The sequence below is a fragment of the Ascaphus truei genome, chromosome 16, assembly GCF_040206685.1.
Source record: "Ascaphus truei isolate aAscTru1 chromosome 16, aAscTru1.hap1, whole genome shotgun sequence".
Classification (NCBI taxonomy): Eukaryota; Metazoa; Chordata; class Amphibia; order Anura; family Ascaphidae; genus Ascaphus; species Ascaphus truei.
In genome coordinates this window covers 41483752-41502424 of record NC_134498.1, presented here as the reverse complement: position 1 = coordinate 41502424, position 18673 = coordinate 41483752, and the positions used below count along the sequence as shown (strand labels likewise).

Sequence of the window (18673 nt, the reverse complement as noted above, 5' to 3'; positions counted from 1 at the left end):
GCGTTTCCTTAACAGAAGAAGGATTTATAAAAGTGTAGATTCAGCCATAAAAACATCACAGTAGCTGTTCAAAAATGTGGCACAAACCTATTTCAAAACCCAATATTAAATAGACTACAAATGTAAAAATGACTTCTTGGCGTTGGCGGGCTAAAATATTTCAGTTCTGCTTAAAAGCTGGCATCACATGCTGGGGAGGAGGGGGTTATATTTTATCCCATGGGTGCTAAAAGGATCTGGAACACTTAAGTTGTCTTAGAGTTTATAAATCGCTTGTACCATACTATATCACTGGAAAATGCTAAATTGAGGTTGGTTTTCAGAACCAATTCTGAGATGGGTCATATGCTTAACGATCTCTCATTTCATGGCAGAAATATGCACATAGATGTATTTATATAGAGTTATGTGAAATAAATTGGTCTCATCTTCATCAGTGACCTGAAATGTGAGACCTAGGTTTCATACACCTATAGTGTGTCTCTCTCTATATATCTCAACGTCCATATGGAATTTTTATACAGTCCCCAAAAAAGGTATCAAAAACAGCAACATTCTTCTCATAGTTCAATATGGCTGTGATTATTCTACAGTAGAAGAAGGGCAAAGTACAATCATATGTTACAAGGTATTCTCAGAAGATTTCCAAACTGATGAAGGATTAAGGCATGCATATATGCTGCTTTACAAGACAGATATCCTATTCCCTACTTATCACAGTTATACACAACACGCATATTGAATATTGGCATAGGGATTTCTATAAAGATTGTTGCTTGGGTGCAAAACAAGGCTGAAAAAACGAGGCAACGTCTGCACACACTCAGTCCATTTTTTCAGCTCCGTGTTGCTTTTTCACTGTGACAGAGAAGTGACATCTTACTATGCCCAGTAGGTGTTAGGACAAAATGATACAAAGTTGTGTGTAACACATGAGTAAGGATTGAAATGAATAACAGAATTATAAGAGGAACATTATCTTCCTGAATATGTTTTATGTCTTAGTGAACAATAGCAAATAACTGAAACAACTGGAGACTGTAAAGAAATTAACTAGTAAACTCTTTTGTCGATAGCGATAATCGCCCATCGTAAACACTCTTGTGTTTTGATACTTACAGTAGAACACTTACAGATTGGCAGGACAAGGCTGACCGTGACATTACTAATGCAATCACCATACAGAGCTATTCAGTAGGTAACAACTGAAATGAAAAGGGTATATGTCGTACGTTTGTGTGGCTTTGATGCCACAGTAATTAAACTGGGAACAAATTAGTTATTTTAACATGTAAAAAAACTGTCATTTCAATAAGCGCATATATATATATATATATATATATATATATATATATATATATATATATATATACATATATATATATATATACATATATATACAGACATACACACACATAAAACAGTGAAATAGGTATGCAGTATGCAACACCTTTCCTGGAGAGGCCCAAAACATATCTTTATAATAATAAGTGACTTCGCCAGCATTTTGATGGGTGCAAGATTTCAAATGGAAATATTTGTGAAAAATCATCCTCAAATTACAAAAACACATGGATTGGTATATTGGAACAGCAATTTCAAGTGACATGTTAGGGAGTCCTATATATAAACCTATTTGAAACCTAATACAGAACATAAAAGTGCCGTAACAAGAGATGGGGTGTGTCAAACATGAAAAACGTAAAGGGACTGAAGAGGCAAAGTAACAGAGTGCAGTATTTAACATTTTACAGGTACATATACAGTATTCCTGCTTCAAAGAGCTTACAACAGGACTGGCCAACAACGGTTCTCAATGGCCACCAACAGGTCAGGTTTTAAGGATATCCCTGCTTCAGCAGAGGTGGCTCAATCAGTGGCTCAGTCAAAGACTGAGCCACTGATTGAGCCACCTCTGCTGAAGCAGGGATATCCTTAAAACTTGACCTGTTGGTAGCCATTGAGGACTGGAGTTGGCCACCCCAGCCTTACAATAAACTGTAGGGTTGATGGATGCCTGGGGTACAGGAAACAAAGTCACTTGAGAAGATCACAAGCAATCGGTACTCACTGTTGTGCCCTTCAAAAACTATGCAATTACCACTAGAGAACGCCTTCTCCCTACCTGCACCTATATATGTGTGTGAACTGCATGCGATAATTTCCCTAAACAAGTAATATGACCAAAATGGTATTTTTATTTTCAGGCCTATTGATGATACATTGCAGGTTAAGATACATTTTGTTGGACCAACTGAACAGATGTTCTTGTACTGCACGTGAGTTTTGGACATCTCACAAAACACTTTGTCATGTGGACATCACATGAACCTCTACTGGAGATGTCCATCTGACGAAGAGGTCTTGAAAACTCAAGAGCAGAAGAAGTATCATCATGGTGGCCTCATAGAAATATATCACACGTAGAAACAATTCTCCAGGACCATATGTACTAGAACTCCAAAATACACCCAGTTCATAAAACATAATACAGTACATGTGAACATTGCTTCACAGTAATTCTGAAGAGAAGCACAAGTTCACCTTCGTGTTTGGCTGAGTCTTAAGTTCATGATGTCTTGTGAACGTATCTACTGGGGACATTTATCTTACTGTACACACACTGGGCTATTGCAAAGGCTAAATGTGGTATTTCTGTCTACCTCCACCTGGCTCCTTCCCATCCAACACCCAACACACAAAATCGTAGTAAATAAATAAATAACGCATGAAAGTTGTTCTTCATTTTACTCCCTGCACTGCAGGCACTTCTAGTACTGAAGGAGTTAAAATAAAGAAATCAATACTGTTTGCCTAATATTTGTAAAATGTCCTGCTAATGATATCGTTGAGCCTTTTATCCAACTAAAATGAATGTTTATGTGCAGTATTATAGTAATGTAGATGAGAACATTAGAAAGTATTAGCTGACAGCTACTGTACAATGAAGACATGTATTAAACCATGTGTATTTACCAACACTCTGAACAGCCTATTTTTATTTTAACAAGCAAATGACGTGTGTGGAGATGTGAGAAGCTATCCAAAATGCACAATAATTAGCATTAATGATCTCAAATTCAATTCGTTGGCGAAATGTTTGGCAGAGCCTTAAAGGGCTGACAATCTTACACAAATGACACATTTTCACCATGGATTAACCAAGGCTTCTGAAGGCAAGACCCTGAAATTAGGCTTTTTGATAGCACGTACGAGAAAGAAATACCTGGGAAATATGCTCATTTAAATAATTTACATATACTCTGCTTATTTCGCAGGTATCTCAGGTGTGCTCCCAGCTATCTCTCCACGTGTTGTATAGATGAGCGTTTTGGGAGGTATAATAGTCAATGGATTTGCTACAAAACTAGCCTCTCAACTTCTCCCTCTCCCTCAAAAGCCCTATTTAATCTCTTCTTACAAAAGGCCCTATTCTATATCCCCTGAAGTGGTTCTTTTGGCCATTTGCGGATGAAAATCCTCATTGACTTCGATGGGGATTTTTACTTGGAAACAGCCCGAACTCACTCTTCAGCGGATATAGAATGACCTCCTAAAACTTGGCGAATCGCTTGCCAAATCTGAGTGAGCCTTTTTTTTGTTACTAGAAGGGTCAGATCCAGAAACTGTTGCTAAGCTTTAGCACGCCTGTACTATCATGCATATTAATAGGAGTTGAGGCATGCTAAAGCTTAGCGACACAAAAGGCAAACTTTGCATGGTTCACGACCTTAAACGAAAGCTTCACACATCTCTAATTGTGTGCAATATACACTACTGTTTGTGTAAAAATCATTCTTTGGGACAACTTTTTAAGAGCAACGGCCACTATACAATATGGCACAGTATACTGTATATGGCAATATGAAATTTACACCCAATAATAAATGGATGTTATGGGATCAACTACAAGTTTGGTTTTTAAACTTACATTTGAGGTAAAGTATTACATTAATAAATATTTGTTATTTCATTTAACATTGTCTGTCTTTATTGTCCATTGCTAGCATAGGTATTTTGTAGCTGTTTTGGGAGGTAGCCAATAAAAACACCTACAGTAAATATTAGGCCTTAAGAGTAACAATACCTTTTTCATTAACCTTATTCTTTGTCTATAGTTCAAGGCAAATAACGCTTTACAAATCACTTTATAGTTCCACTTTTATACGTAACTGCAGCAAAGCATCTAAAAATAAAACTTTTTGGCGGGAATAACTGATTTTAATAGGTGGGCCCAGTGTGTATATTTCATAATTTGTATTTAATAATAATCTACCTGAAAGGGCACCCTGCTAAAATATGAAAGCAATAATAAATAGATATATTAATCCACTCATTAAAGATAGGTGAATCTGTCAAAATCCGAGCAAAAGCACCCAACTTTGCCGTAGAAAATATATTCGGTGTCATTTCGCTGCAAAAACGCTGCCCCGCAGTTTTTGGGATTTTCAATTGATTTATTTTTCATATTTTTTAAAATATTTTTTTCTATATATCTTTTTTAAATATTCGCTAATTTTGTTTGACATTTCTCAAAGAAATTCAAAAATAATACATTGGCGGCAGTTCTTTTCAAATGCCGGTGATGTTTTTTTGCGGCAAAATCTCTGCCGCTCAGTGCCGGCTGCGATGCTAGTGAACTAAGAAGTCATTTGTTGAAGATATCTCAGCATTAAAGGGTTTATGTTCAAATGGGAATTGAGATTTGAGGAACAATTCTATAAACATGAAGAGGCGGATTTTCTTTTTATCTACATTATTATTAGTAGCAAACAAAATCTGTTAGAAACTATCCAATTTATCAGAACATCAAATATTAGGCAGTTTCAATAATGTCTTATTGCACTATGCGGCATCTCTTTGTTTTAAGACGTTGTTTTCATGCCTGTACCCCTACCTATGGGTACATGCACTCTATGCTTGACCGAAGAGATTTATAAATATTATATTATAGATATTATTGATACACCAGTGATACCACCACTAAGCAATAAGCATTTCAATTCATACCAATCACAAGATAATATGAATCATTGCTAATAATACAATATTTGAACCAATATTCCCAATTAAAGTGTTTTCATAAAACACTCACATATTGAAGACGTTTTTTTTTGTTTGTTCCAGATCTTCACAAAGTGCATCTTGTTCTTAATTAAAGGCAGTGAAGACGTAAACAATAACTGTAAAAATGTACTGTTTTATAAAGCACATAGGAATGGTAAGATCCAAGAAATGCAAGGCATAGAAAGTGTTGGAAATGACTGGTTAATTCGACTACTGCTACTTTTGAGCTGCATTTCCATTGACGGTAAAATCCACTTCCAACAGACAAAAATATAAAAAAAATGAAGTCAAGGTAATGAGTGGATTTCCACCAGTGATCGTCTGTGCGCTGGTAGAGGTAGAATGGAGGGAAACATGGGAAGTGTGAAGCAGACACTACAGTAAGTGAGACTCGTTGCGTAGCCAGTGAAGTCCTTGTCGAGCGTAACGGACCAGATAGGTCATAGTGCTGTGTTGTGTTAATGGCTCCATCACTGTGTCAAGGTCCTGAAAGAACTCTACAATAAAAGAACAAAAAGGTAAGTGTGCACGGCATTTACTCAATTCTGAAATGATTGTGCTTGTGCTACAGAATCTCTGAGCTTGCTATATAAACACTTTAGGATGTATTGTACGAAGCATATGACTAGCTCCGTGGCTGATACTATACACCTCATACATCGACCGTGGCCCCCCTGCAGACGCACTTACCAGAACACCCTCCTCCTGTCTCAGTACGTTCTTCCTACCTACCAATTAGATTGTAAGCTCTTCGGGGCAGAGACTCCTTTTCCTAAATGTTACTTTTATGTCTGAAGCGCTTCTTCTCAATATGTGTTATTTATATTATTTGTTATTTATATGATTATGTCACGTGTATTACTGCTGTGAAGCGCTATGTACATTAAGAGATATACAGGCATACCCCGGTTTAAGTACACTCACTTTAAGTACACTCGTGAGTAAGTACATATCGCCCAATAGGCAAACGGCAGCTCGCGCATGCGCCTGTCAGCACATCCTGAACAGCAATACTGTCTCCCTACCTGTACCGAAGCTGTGCGCAAGCGGGGAGACTATAGAGCCTGTTACAAATGCGTTATTCACATCAGTTATGCACGTATATGACGATTGCAGTACAGTACATGCATCGATAAGTGGGGAAAAGGTAGTGCTTCACTTTAAGTACATTTTCGCTTTACATACATGCTTCGGTCCCCATTGCGTACGTTAATGCGAGGTATGCCTGTATATCTATATTAATAATAAAATAAAGATTTACATACATACATTGTATAGTAACTGTACTGGGTATAAAAGTATAAACTGGAGAGATTGAAGGCAGTGCTGTGGGTTCATTGAAAAATACAGTATTCATAGTGAATGCAGTAAGAATAAGTGCAGTACATGTAGCTGAAATAGTTAAACATGGGAAAAGGAATTGGTGTGAGTGGCTGAAGGGAAAAATATACATAAATCAGCATTCACAAACGTTGTTATATTTGATACCTTTCCACTAGAATGCTGGGTGTGAGACCTGAACTAATACGAGCTAATGCCTATTAATAAAGCATGTTAAGAATGTTAAAGATCAAGTTTTCAGAATCCAATTTAAATCTAACCTCCAATCTGCGAACGCGAAATACTGTCAAATGTACAAAGGAATGCCCCTTCTTAAAGCAGCAATGCCGCCATTTGGACCCTCGCATCACTTTTTATTACTTCGTAGTCAGGAATTTAAAGAGGCAATCCAAGCCGTTTTTTGTTCTTTCATTTTTTTGTATACAGGATTGTAGCAGGGGGTATCCAGAGCGGAACCCCATTCATTTAATGGGAGCTGTAATCTGTAAAAAAAAACTGCAGGAGATACCAGAACCCCCTTTGGAAGTAAGTATCTCTGGAAGAAGGGGGTCCCCAGAGCTGCAGTTGATGGGGTTCAGCTCCGGAGACCCTCTGCTTCAATCCTGTATACAAAGAAATAATAATTTAAAAAAAAACAGCCTGGATTGCCCCTTTAAATGGTCATAAATAGGAAGCCGCAATTTATGATGTTGCAGAATCCTACTGGCTTGTGGGACCCGCAATATTTGAATGGCCCTTTTGCCTCAACACCGGTAATTTATCTTGGAAACGTAATGGGGGGGGGGGGGTGTCTCCGGAGCTAGTACTAATTATAACTACTATAATGACTGATGATAGTGCCTGAAAACTTGCATACATGACTATATATTGAACCACTTTTGGGGCATTGGGCAATGAAGCACAAGGTAGTTCATTACTGTCAGAGAAAAAGTTAATGTTGGTTCACGAAGAGTAAAACATTTAAGACATATTGTCATATATTTAGGCAGGATTAACATTGTTTAAGCAAAAGATGTAACATATAGTAGCAAAGGAGGGAGAGGGAGTAGGGGGTATGATACCTTATATTGGACCAACAAGTAGTTGATCTGTTACAAGCTTTCAACCTCTCAGGGTAGAAGTAAGGCCTGATGAAGGGCCCTGAGAGGTTGGAAAGCTTGTAACAGATCAACTATGTGTTGGTCCAATAAAAGGTATCATACCCCCTACTCCCTCTCCCTCCTTTGTAACTACATGGCAGAAAGGACCAGCACGGCTCACCACCCTTCTTTGCCAACATACTTATATGTACAGTACAGATGTAGCAAGACTTACTGTCTTCTGTGCGGTCGCGGTACTAAAGAATTAACGCTGCAGGGGTCCCATTGAGATCTCCCGCAGCGCGATCGCGGCAGACACAATCCCTCGCACAGCGGACTTTTATTCTTGTTCATCCGCGGTGCTGGGGACAGTAAGCCTGGCTATATCTGTATACAATATATATATCGTCTCTACGGGAGCACATGAGAGAGATGCATGTCAACTAAATAGTCTGTTAACGTATTTAAAGGTTAAGTAACATTTCTGGCGCCCTTCTTTGCCCGGCATTTCTGACTAACTCATGAAAACAGAGCAGCAAAGGGGTTGATGCCCTGTGTGATATGTGACAGATACGCAGTCTCACGTCTGTGATGATAAATGGCTTGCAGTACACAACAGATGGGTTTAACTAAACAACACATTTATTCTTCATTATTGCCCAAGTTGGTTTAATGTGTAGCAACTGTATTTCATTTTCATTACATGATACACTGATTACAAATACTATGTTGCAGCTAAAGAATTTCAGTATAAATTAGACTATAAAAAGCCAGAACATTATATATGTTTTTTTAACGGTCTGCTGTGCATTATTCTGCATGTACAGCATAGTTAACATGCATTTTTGATAGCCACCATCAGAATGTAATCCAAAACATCAGGGCAGACGTTGTACAACAAGGGCTGTTTTTAGAAGGAGACAGTCCGTCATGCATTCCAATACAAATACTATGAGCCTTTGCATTGGGAAGAATACAGTGATGTTTTTGTCCTGCCCCCACTGAAGTGAAAGTCGAGATAGAAGTGAGGAGTAGTCTCCGCAGCACTCACAGGTGTAGCTTGTTACAGTGATTCAGTCTAAGACACAAATTCTCTCAAGAGCCTTTGTAAGTGGAAAGCCATTGATTGGTAAGAGCCACTCAAATGAATGTCTGTTAGTGAGCAATAATGGCTATTACCCTTTGGCTGTACTGGGCATCTCACTAAAAAGTTTTTGCTTCATTACCATGTGCCTTTCTTTTGACTGCGTCAGTTCCTCATAATCAAATAAGACAAACAAATATATTGTGAAGGATTTCGCTAAACTTGCAGCTGGATATCTTCTTGCCGCACTGTTCTAATAAAGTCTGAAACCAGACATTATAGTGTAATAAAGTGGTTTATTTGCAGGTTGCAAACGCAAAATGTTTCGGGGATCTCCCTTCCTCGGGTTCTTAGGTTCAAGAATTCCTTTTCATTCGTTTCTACTTACTTTATAAATGTCTTTTTAATAGTCAACCTCGTGCCAGGCAATTTTCAATTATTATTTATTTTTGGTGGGGGGATTATACAATCTATTTTTTTTTTGCAAAGAATTACATTTTGTGCAGTCTATAAAGTTTGTGAAAATATATTTAAGATAACATTTTACATTTAAAATAGAAAAATATAGTTGTACATTTCAGTTACCATACTATTAAATTTTAATTATTATCCAGCGAGCTATTTGGCACCATAACACACTGTGCTAATTACTATATTCATAATATTTCATTTTAACATCAAAACACCCTACTGTAGGAATGCTTAAGTTGTAGCTTTACAGGAGAATTTTACAATTGCATAATGCTTATAATTATGTTATTAATAAGATGTAGGTTCACACTAAGCTAATTTTAATTATTCCTGCAATTGGTTAAAAACTCAAAGGTAAACTGTGCTTTTTAATATTGTTAAGTTATAAACAATCAAAGGTAATTGGTTTCTACTTTTACCGCTGAATGGGAAAATAAATGTATGGCTTGTTGCTCACCTTTATTTTCTCTTGTAAGCTTGTTGGCCATGTCCCAGTGTTCATAGCTACGCAAGACATTGTTGGTGATATTGACATGGCTGGCAGCCATGTGGTGGATCCGTTGTGGGATAGATATAGAGCCTGTAGAAGAGGTCCCTGTAGTCCCACTGTTATTCCCAACAGAACTCACTGGAGATGGACTCAGCGACATTGGAGACGGAGTTTCTGTATTCCTGAAATGAAGTGAAAATCATCTTCTTTTACTTGCTTAAACAGGTTACACGATCCACCGTCTGGTGAGCTCACCCATGATACATAATCAATTCCAACGTAACATATACAGATTGCATGTACAGATAAATAGTTAAGAATCTCCCAAAAGTCTAAGGGGCCTATCCTTATTCATTACATGGCAATGGGCAATAAAGAGATAAAACACTATGGGGCCTATGCTCTAAGCGTTCATAAGCCACTTCTCGAGCACTTAAAATGCCTACTACGATTCTGTAAGCGTCGATAAGTGGGCGATAAAAGACTGAATCGCCAACATTTTGAGCCTTCAAAAAAAAATCGCCGCTAAGGTGATTAAGGGGTTAGGCGCCACTAGATTGTATTTTTTCATGTATTCTTGCTGGCATTGGAGGACATGGACCTGGAGTATGCTGATGAGGACGCCCTTCATGATGGCAGGGGTAAGTAGAAAGTTTAATTTACTTTATTTATGCTGATTGGCTAATGTTTGATTGTAATCTGGATAATAGATATTTTGCCCATTACAGTACTGTATGTGTGTGTGTGTGGTGGGGGGGGGGGGGGGAGGGGGTGTATTTATTTAAATGTATTGCAAAAAAAATTTGATCACAGGATTGATACCGCAGGCCAGCGGGACCCCAGACACCACACGAGGGCCCACAGACACCCGCGGGGACCACCTTAGGACCCCCGGACACCTGCAGGGACCACCCGAGGGCCCACAGACACCCGTGGGGACCACCCGAGGACCCCTGGACACCCATGGGGACCACCTGAGGACCCCCAGACACCCGCGACCTCTGTATCAATCATGTGGGGGTAGAGGAGGTGGATATTAGTGTTGTTGTGTTTTTAATGTTTATTGTGGGTAGAAGCTGTTTAAATATAAATTGTAATACTAGTGTATGAGCTGGGGGTCTCCGGAGCAGAACCGCGTTGTGGTCCGGGAACCCCCTGCTTCCCAAGATACAGACCCAGTTATGGGGTGCCGGTATCTCCTATGCATTTAAATGTCCCACGTCACGTTACTGTGGGAATAAAATGCATAAGAGATACCCGCACCCCATAACGGGGCCTGTATCTCGGGAAGCAGAGGGTCTCCTGACCTGAAATCAAAGCGGTTCTGCTCCGGAGACCTCCTGCTCATCTACACTAGTAATACAATTTATATTAAAAAAACATTAATTTTGGGCAAGATTTGCGCAGGGAGAGGAGTCTCTCTCTGAGGAGCTCTCAATGCAGCTGAAAGAAATCGCCAGGTAAGCCCTTTTCAGAGAGGCGATCTTCACGTTGCAGGCTACTCGCTCATTTTGGGAATTTAGCTCATGGTAATCGGGGCTTTCTGAATACCGTGATAGCAACGCTAAAAAAACAGGCGATTTAAATGGCCCGGCGATTTTTTTTATGAACGCTTATAGCATGGGCCCCTATATGTTCTGGCCCCTATATTGCTTTCTCTCTGTTAAGTGGCTGTTGTCACTCCTCAGTGTTTATTTTGTTTCATTGTAACTCCCTTTCCTGCCTTCTGAGCCTGTTGCCATGGCAACTCCCCTTTACTCCTCTGTGAGTTGGCCTGTCCCTCCCCCCCCTGCTATTTGGTGCAGTCCCTGCTCTTGTTCCTGCTTGCACAGGAAAGCAGACTTGCTTTCCAAGCTAACAGCCACTGTGAGTAGCATATCTCTCACTGTTTCCCCAGAAGGTTCTCCCTGAAGAAGGTCCCCTATGGGGACCGTAACATCGGGCTAAATGTTTGCTTGTTGGACTAAATAAATACTCATTATTTCCCACTCCTATGCTGTGTCCTGTGCTGATACTGTATATATATATATATATTTTTTGTTCCTATTAATATATATTATGGGAAGCCCTAAAGTATGGACGCATATTCAAAAAGCTTCAAATTAGTGTCAAAGAAAAAATTATTCAAGGAATCAGAAACATCAACTGTAGACTGTGGTTAAAGGGAATTTACTAGGAAATAGTGTGTTATCACAGGGAAGCTGGTGTTAAAATAAGTATACAGTACAAGTTAAGAAGCTTTTGAAGCTATTTGGGGGGCTTATCATAGAAGCATCTGAAGTTTTCAGTTAATATTTGAATATTTCCCTGCAATAAAAAAATGTCCGCTAAGCAATTTGAATAAAAGTGTGAGAATGTTTTGTTATTTTTAAGGAGGGCTGAAAGTGACATAAAAATGTTATGATATTTTTAAGAGCCATTTATTACTTGTTTTTTCCAAATACATTGTTTTAGAAGGTCTACACTATGAAATACTTTTTGTGACATTACATTGTCGATGCTCCTGCTAAGATATATATCACTTAGATTTTCATTCTATGCATGTACTGTAGCTAGGCAGACACACTCATAATACCGTTCCAGTTTCAAACAACATTGCATTATATTCAAGCCATAAGTCTCTTTTCAATAAAGATTGTTTGTTGTTTTGAGTTGAGTATTCCTCGGATGCGTCTGACGGATTTATTCTTAAGAGGTCTTTGATTTTATTATTAAACTCAGTTCCCATAGGTCAGATAAAAAAAATTAACATTCTTCTTTAGAGTTATTGTTTTTCTCTATTCTGCTTGTTCTATGTTTAAAGAGAGGGATAGAGAGAGAGAGAGAGAGAGAGAGAGAGAGAGAGAGAGAGAGAGAGAGAGAGAGAGATAGAGAGAGAGAGAGAGAGAGAGAGAGAGAGAGAGCGTGAGAGAGATAAAGGGAGAGAGAGAGGGAACGGGAGAGAGAGAGAGGGAATGAGAGAGATGGGGAAGAGAGAAAGAGGGAACGAGAGAGGGGAAGAGAGAAAGAGAGGGAACGAGAGAGGGAACGAGAGAGAGTGGAAACAAGAGAAAGATACAAAGAGGGAATGAGAGAGAGAGAGAGAGAGAAAGAAAGAAAGAGAGCGAGACAAAGAGAAAGAACTGCTGTATCTCATGGTTATAATGAATTTCTACCTGCTGCCAAATTCTTTCACTGCTGTTGGTAGTTTGAAAATTTTCAACAGATAATACAGGCCTATTATTGAAGCATTTTGGGAACCTCAATGGCAATTTCCTACAAATACAGTCAGCACGATAGGCAAAGTGCAATTCATGAGAGCACCCTGTGGTGTGTTATTATCTGCAGAATGCATGGAAGAATTACAAGCATCTCTATACAATTCTGTAAGAACTGGTACAGAAATTTGTTGGTAATTACCGATGGCTCTTTGCATACTGTTTTGAAATATTTTAAGACATATATTTGGTGCAGAACTAATGCTTATTACAGAGGGTCTTTTAATTCTAGACATGGTAATTAGCAATCACCTACTGCCAGCAAACCGCTGGATATTAACTGATGCTCTTGTACACACAGACTTCAGGATTTCAGAGCGTTAGAAACTGCCTCTGAATTATTCTTGATAATTCAGTTCCCTGAAGAAAATCAACGCTCTCTGGTGAAGCGGAATTCTCTGAGCTGCGAGTTCCACCTTTGAATTTCTGCTCATATTCCCTGTATTTCTGACATTCTCCCAATATGATTACAATTGGATATATACATTAGGGTAAGTCGACTAATTATTTCTCAGAAATAATGCCTTCTATTATATACAAAATAGTTAGACCTGGCACGCAATAAAAGTGCAAAAAACTTGTCAAAAAGGTACAGACCAAATAATAGGGTGCCTCCGTAGTCTCGCAAAACCCAACACGATCAAAAATAGGAAATTTAACTGACAGCTGGGCATGCTGAAAAATCATTTATTTAAAGCAATATAAAATCGCCATTAAAAAACGACACTTCGGTCCTAAAATATTGAATTAAATAACCGATTTTTCAGAGTCGCTAGCTATATGTCGAACTTCTTATACAATATACACACAATATATGTGTGTGTATATATATATATATATATATATATATATATATATATATATATATACACATGGAACAAAATGGATGCACACACCTAGTTCAATTGCTCAGTAGGGAGGTAGGTGGTGTAGGGTAATGGTAGGTAATAATACTCATTGAAGATCACAAAAGTGATCAAAATACCAGCACAGCACAGGGTGTCGAAGAAAATAATGTTTATTCAGTCCATCATGCAGACATATCCAAATGTTTTGGTCCCCAGGGGGACCTTCTTTTCATACATACATACATACATACATACATACATACATACATACATACATACATACATACATACACACATATATATATATATATATATATATATATATATATATATATATATACACAAATATAACTGTATGCTCATCTGCATGTCTTAGGCAGGTCTGCAACTCCGCCTTTCCCCATATATATATATATTATATAAAACAATGGTATAGCATTGTTCATAATTTCAAAATATTCTGAACACTTTCAAAAGAAACTGGCTGTAGGTGTTGAAAAACACAAGTAAGGGTACTTTGTACAACTAACCGAATGAAACTTTGGCCACTGCATATACAGATGGACTAGTCCGAAATTGATTAACACACAGTTCAAGCTAGCTCAATGTCAATGGGATGTAGCATTGGGCACCCCTGTCTCTTGTTATATACAATTGCCACGCTCAGTAGCTCTCTTGTTGACATAAATATATATTCATGATGTGGTGGGTGTGGGAGTTTGATCTAGCTGGGAATGTGTGTTAATCGATTTCTGACTGGTAGCGTTGTTTGGGGACTGGTGGCACCTCCCCCCAGAGCTCACTCCTCCTCCTTCACCTTTTTAACTTGGGAGGTCTTTTCATTTGCTGCAGGAACATGTCCTATGATGGTTCTTCCCCTCTTACAGAGGTAAAAGGAAGTGTTCACAGTGTAGTGTAGGACCTGCATTAATTTGGCTTTGGCGTTGGTATGCAGGCTTATGACGCTTTGGCCAAAGGGTTAACTAAATAACCAAGTATTTATTATTATTATTGAAGTATTTTACTTTATACTTTTTACCATATATGTTTTGTCAATGGGATGTAGCATTGGGCATCCCTGTCTCTTGTTATATACACGTGTACTAGACCAGGGACGCTCAACTCCAGATGCTCAAGAGGTCAGGACTTCAGGATATCCCTGCTTCAGCACAGGGGGCTTAGTCAAAGATTGAGCGTCTGATTGAGCCACTTGTGCTGAAGCTGGAATATCCTCCTAACCTGACCTGCTGGGGGATCTTGAAGACTGGAGTTGAGCACCCCCTGCCTTACAACACCAGAACGTATTTCAACTACAAATATCTCAAACCAGTTTGGGGAAATGCAGAAGTCATCATCTGATAACATCTGTATCTCCTACAAAACCCTTTCGCTAGAATGTCACTCCACATTGGTATTGTGTTAGGCAGAAGTCAAGTTCAACACCCACAGTGCAGAATACTACCACTTTAACAAGGAAATAGTCTTCCCTTAATTCACGGCCTTTCAATTAATTAAGGGCAAAGTAATAGTTCAAGGTGCACACGCATAGCTATATGGCACCAAAGTGAGACTGTTGGGCCTGTATATCTTCATCGTCCATCAGAGTACAATTACATCCTTCTTATAATGTTATACAGTATTTTCAGGTATGGGTATATTTGCATTAAAACAAAGATTGATTCCTTGGATAATTGGCTGATTAAGTGTCTTCACATTTTCACCACTGATATAACTTCAGTTTAATTTAACAGCACTGGCCGTACATCAATGAATTATTCATCGGACTTTCATTACTGAACCAATCACTGAAAAATCACTGCAATGGAGGTTAACTTTACTTTGACTTTCTGAAATGACACAGTACTTGGTATCTAATTAACAGGTTTTTTTTATGACTATCATTTGGTTTAAGGACCAAATTGTTCAAGAATTCTGAAGCAACCTGCATTAACTTTTCAGCCATTTCCGAGACTGAATTCTGACTTTGACTTCTGATATATTTTTTTCGATCACCTGAGAACTGACCTTCCCTCTTCAGCTGTCAGTGCCGTGTTTTACTCGGTAATCATTCATTTTTATGAAGGGTCATTTAGAAAAAAAACCCACTTACTTTCCATTGCCGCCCCATGGTGAGGGAGCCTGTGAAGATTTCGAGGCGTTCTGTATGAACAAAATGAAAAAGGTTAAGTAATTAAAGGTTTTACTGGGTCATCAATAGCTACTAGAACAGGGCTGGGCAACTCCAGTCCTCAAGGGCCACCAGGGTTTCCACCACTCCGGGTTTGACCCGGAGACGATGGGTTCCGGCCTCCGCATCTCCAGGCTACTGGTTTACCTCGTAGATCTCTAGGTGGCGGCAGCGTCTCTCGGCAACCTCAGGCATCTCCCCCTTCAAATCAAGTCAACATGGCTGCGCGACGTCAAATGGTGCCACGTTGCCATAACAACGGCGCCATACGGCATCCTGTTGTCATGGTACCTTGACTTCGTCACGTCACGTGGCATCCAGTTGTCATGGCAATGGGCGTTATGTCGCACGGCCATGTTGATGGGATTTGCAGGGGAGGGTGCCGATGCCGGGAGACGCCGCCGCAGCCGAAGGTAAGATAAATAAATGTATAAGAAAAATATAAATCTAAAAAATGGTATCTGCAGGTTAGCCTTCAATAGAAGGTGGCCGCCAACAGGTTTTCAGGATATCCCTGCATCAGAGAAGGTGGCTCAATCTTCGACTGAGCCCTTGATTGAGCCACCTGTGCTGAAGCAGGGATATCGTTAAAACCTGACCTGTTGTTGGCCCTTGAGGACCGCTGTTGCCAACCCCTGTACTAGAACCATAATAATTATAGAGTTGATAAAAAGTGCGTGAAAACAGTGAATTAACAATGAGTCTTAACGAGGAATAAAAACCATTGCTAAACAATACTATATTTCCCAGTGATGATACCATCAATTAATATTATAAGGTTCAATTTATATACATCGTGTGCAGGAAAAAGGGGCCCCCTTTTGTTTTTCATCATATCTTATTTATTTCTCGCTCAATCCCATGAAAATGTGTTCAGTTGTAGGTCTGTTATGTAGATTAACACTATATAAGCACAATGTAGACAATCAAATGATGTTAACTAAATTGATGTCACTGTATCATGCCAACAAGTACCAGATACACTGCGGGAGGTACATGTTCATTAAACGAGAAATATGAGGTTTTTCCTTCGTAGCTCGTAAATGTGTTGAACTGCTGTAATCTAATCTGAAACACTAAAATTACTATAAAATGTGAGTTCAAAGTGTGTGTTCAAAATGTCCTCCTTATGCTGAAACGTGCCCGAAGACGGGAACGTCACTGTCTGATTGCATAATTGATAATGCGCTGATGCAGCTGCTCCCACTCCTGAGCGATACCTTGTTTGACAAATTCGTTTTGTCAGTCCTCCTAGGGACCGTCCTTCATCAGGAAACATTATATGTACGCGTTTTGGACCATAATTCTTGCTCTGTCTCAAGAACTTTGTAACGCGCTAACCTTCTTCGCTAAACACCCTTTTGTAACTGTGCACTTGATGAAGTCATCACGCCGTCCCTAATTCCAAGCATTTCAATACTTATTCGATTATCAAATAATTCTTAAATGTAATGCACCACTGTGACTGACATACAATTGCTCACATTTTCATGAAAAGTGAGTGATTTTTCTGCAACATATGACGAAAATAAAAGGGGTCCTGTTTTTTCTGAACAGTGTAGAGCAGGAGTGGCTATCTCCAGTACTCAAGGGCCACCAACAGGCCAGGTTTTCAGGATATCCCTCCTTCAACACAGGTGGCTCAATCAGTGGCTCAGTCAATGACTGTGCCATTGATTGAGCTACCTGTGCTGAAGCATGAATATCCTGAAAATGTGACCTGTTGGTGGCCCTAGAGCAAGGGTGTGCAAACTTCTGTTGCCGCGCCCCCCTGCATCCACTCCCCCGGTGCTCGCGTCCCCCTTACCTGCCTGTCGGCGTCAGTGGGGTCATGTGTCGTGATGTAATGTGACACGTTGCCATGGCAACATCACATGACCCCACAGCGTCATTTGACGCCGTGTTGCCATGTCAACGCGTCACCTGAAGCTGGCTGAACCTCGGCAAGTTCAGTTGCAGAGGCCTCACACGATCCCCCGGCATTTAATTCAAAGAAGAGCGCGGGTCCTCTGCAACCGCCCGCGCCCCCCCAAGAAAATCCTGCGGCCCCCAGTTTTTGCATCCCTGCCCTAGAGGACTGGAGTTAATACTGCATGATTAAGGCAAATTAATTTTGTGCTTTGGGGTTTATGTATCGAGGCAAAAGTAGAGCAATATTAGGGTAAAATATTTGCACTATATGCATCAATGAATAAAAATTCCATTGAAAGGAATAGGATTTTTTTCTTTGATATATCTGGTACACTATTTTTGCCCCTGATTTGCCCAACTTTTGCCTTGATATATAGATCTCTATGTATCAGGGCAATTTTGGAGCAAAACCAGAGTTACATAGTGCACAGATTATAATAAAATGTATTACATTCTGTGTCTCTGCCCCAGCTTGCACCTTGGGGAGAGTCAGTAGGAGGAGTTGGGGGGGAGTTACATGGTGCACAGATTATAGTGAGATGCATCACATTCTGCGTCTCTGTCCCAGCTTGCACCTTGGGGAGAGCGAGTAGGAGGAGTTGGGAGGAGTTACGTGGTGCACAGATTATAATGAGATGCATCACATTCTGCGTCTCTGTCCCAGCTTGCACCTTGGGGGGAGTCAGTAGGAGGAGTTGGGAGGCGTTACGTGGTGCACAGATAATACGGAGATGTATCACATTCTGCGTATCTCAGCGCAATTAATTTTGCCTTTTATTTGGCAAAACATATGCTCCGTATCTGAAGTGGTGTAAGACTAACATTCCACATCAGATGTAACAAACTGTTCTTGCACATGTCGCAGGTCTGCTCCAAAAAGCAGCAGTGCGTCTAAACACTTTCTCGATGTTGATAGTTCGACCCTTTTGTGTTTTGG

The 18673-nt window shown here is 39.6% G+C and overlaps 1 protein-coding gene across 2 annotated transcripts in view; it reads right to left on the bottom strand.

Annotated features, from left to right (window-relative positions):
• Positions 1–1949: 1949 nt before the first annotated feature.
• The window catches only part of AFF2 (ALF transcription elongation factor 2), a 376659-nt gene continuing 359935 nt past the window's right edge, over positions 1950–18673 (bottom strand). For both annotated transcript variants that reach the window (XM_075573283.1, XM_075573284.1), the window contains 3 exons: positions 15748–15797; positions 9500–9714; positions 1950–5564 (listed from right to left, as the gene is read on the bottom strand). In XM_075573283.1, coding sequence (XP_075429398.1) covers positions 5443–5564; positions 9500–9714; positions 15748–15797 — 387 coding nt within the window. In that variant the 3' untranslated portion in view covers positions 1950–5442. The remainder of the gene's footprint in view (positions 5565–9499; positions 9715–15747; positions 15798–18673) is intronic.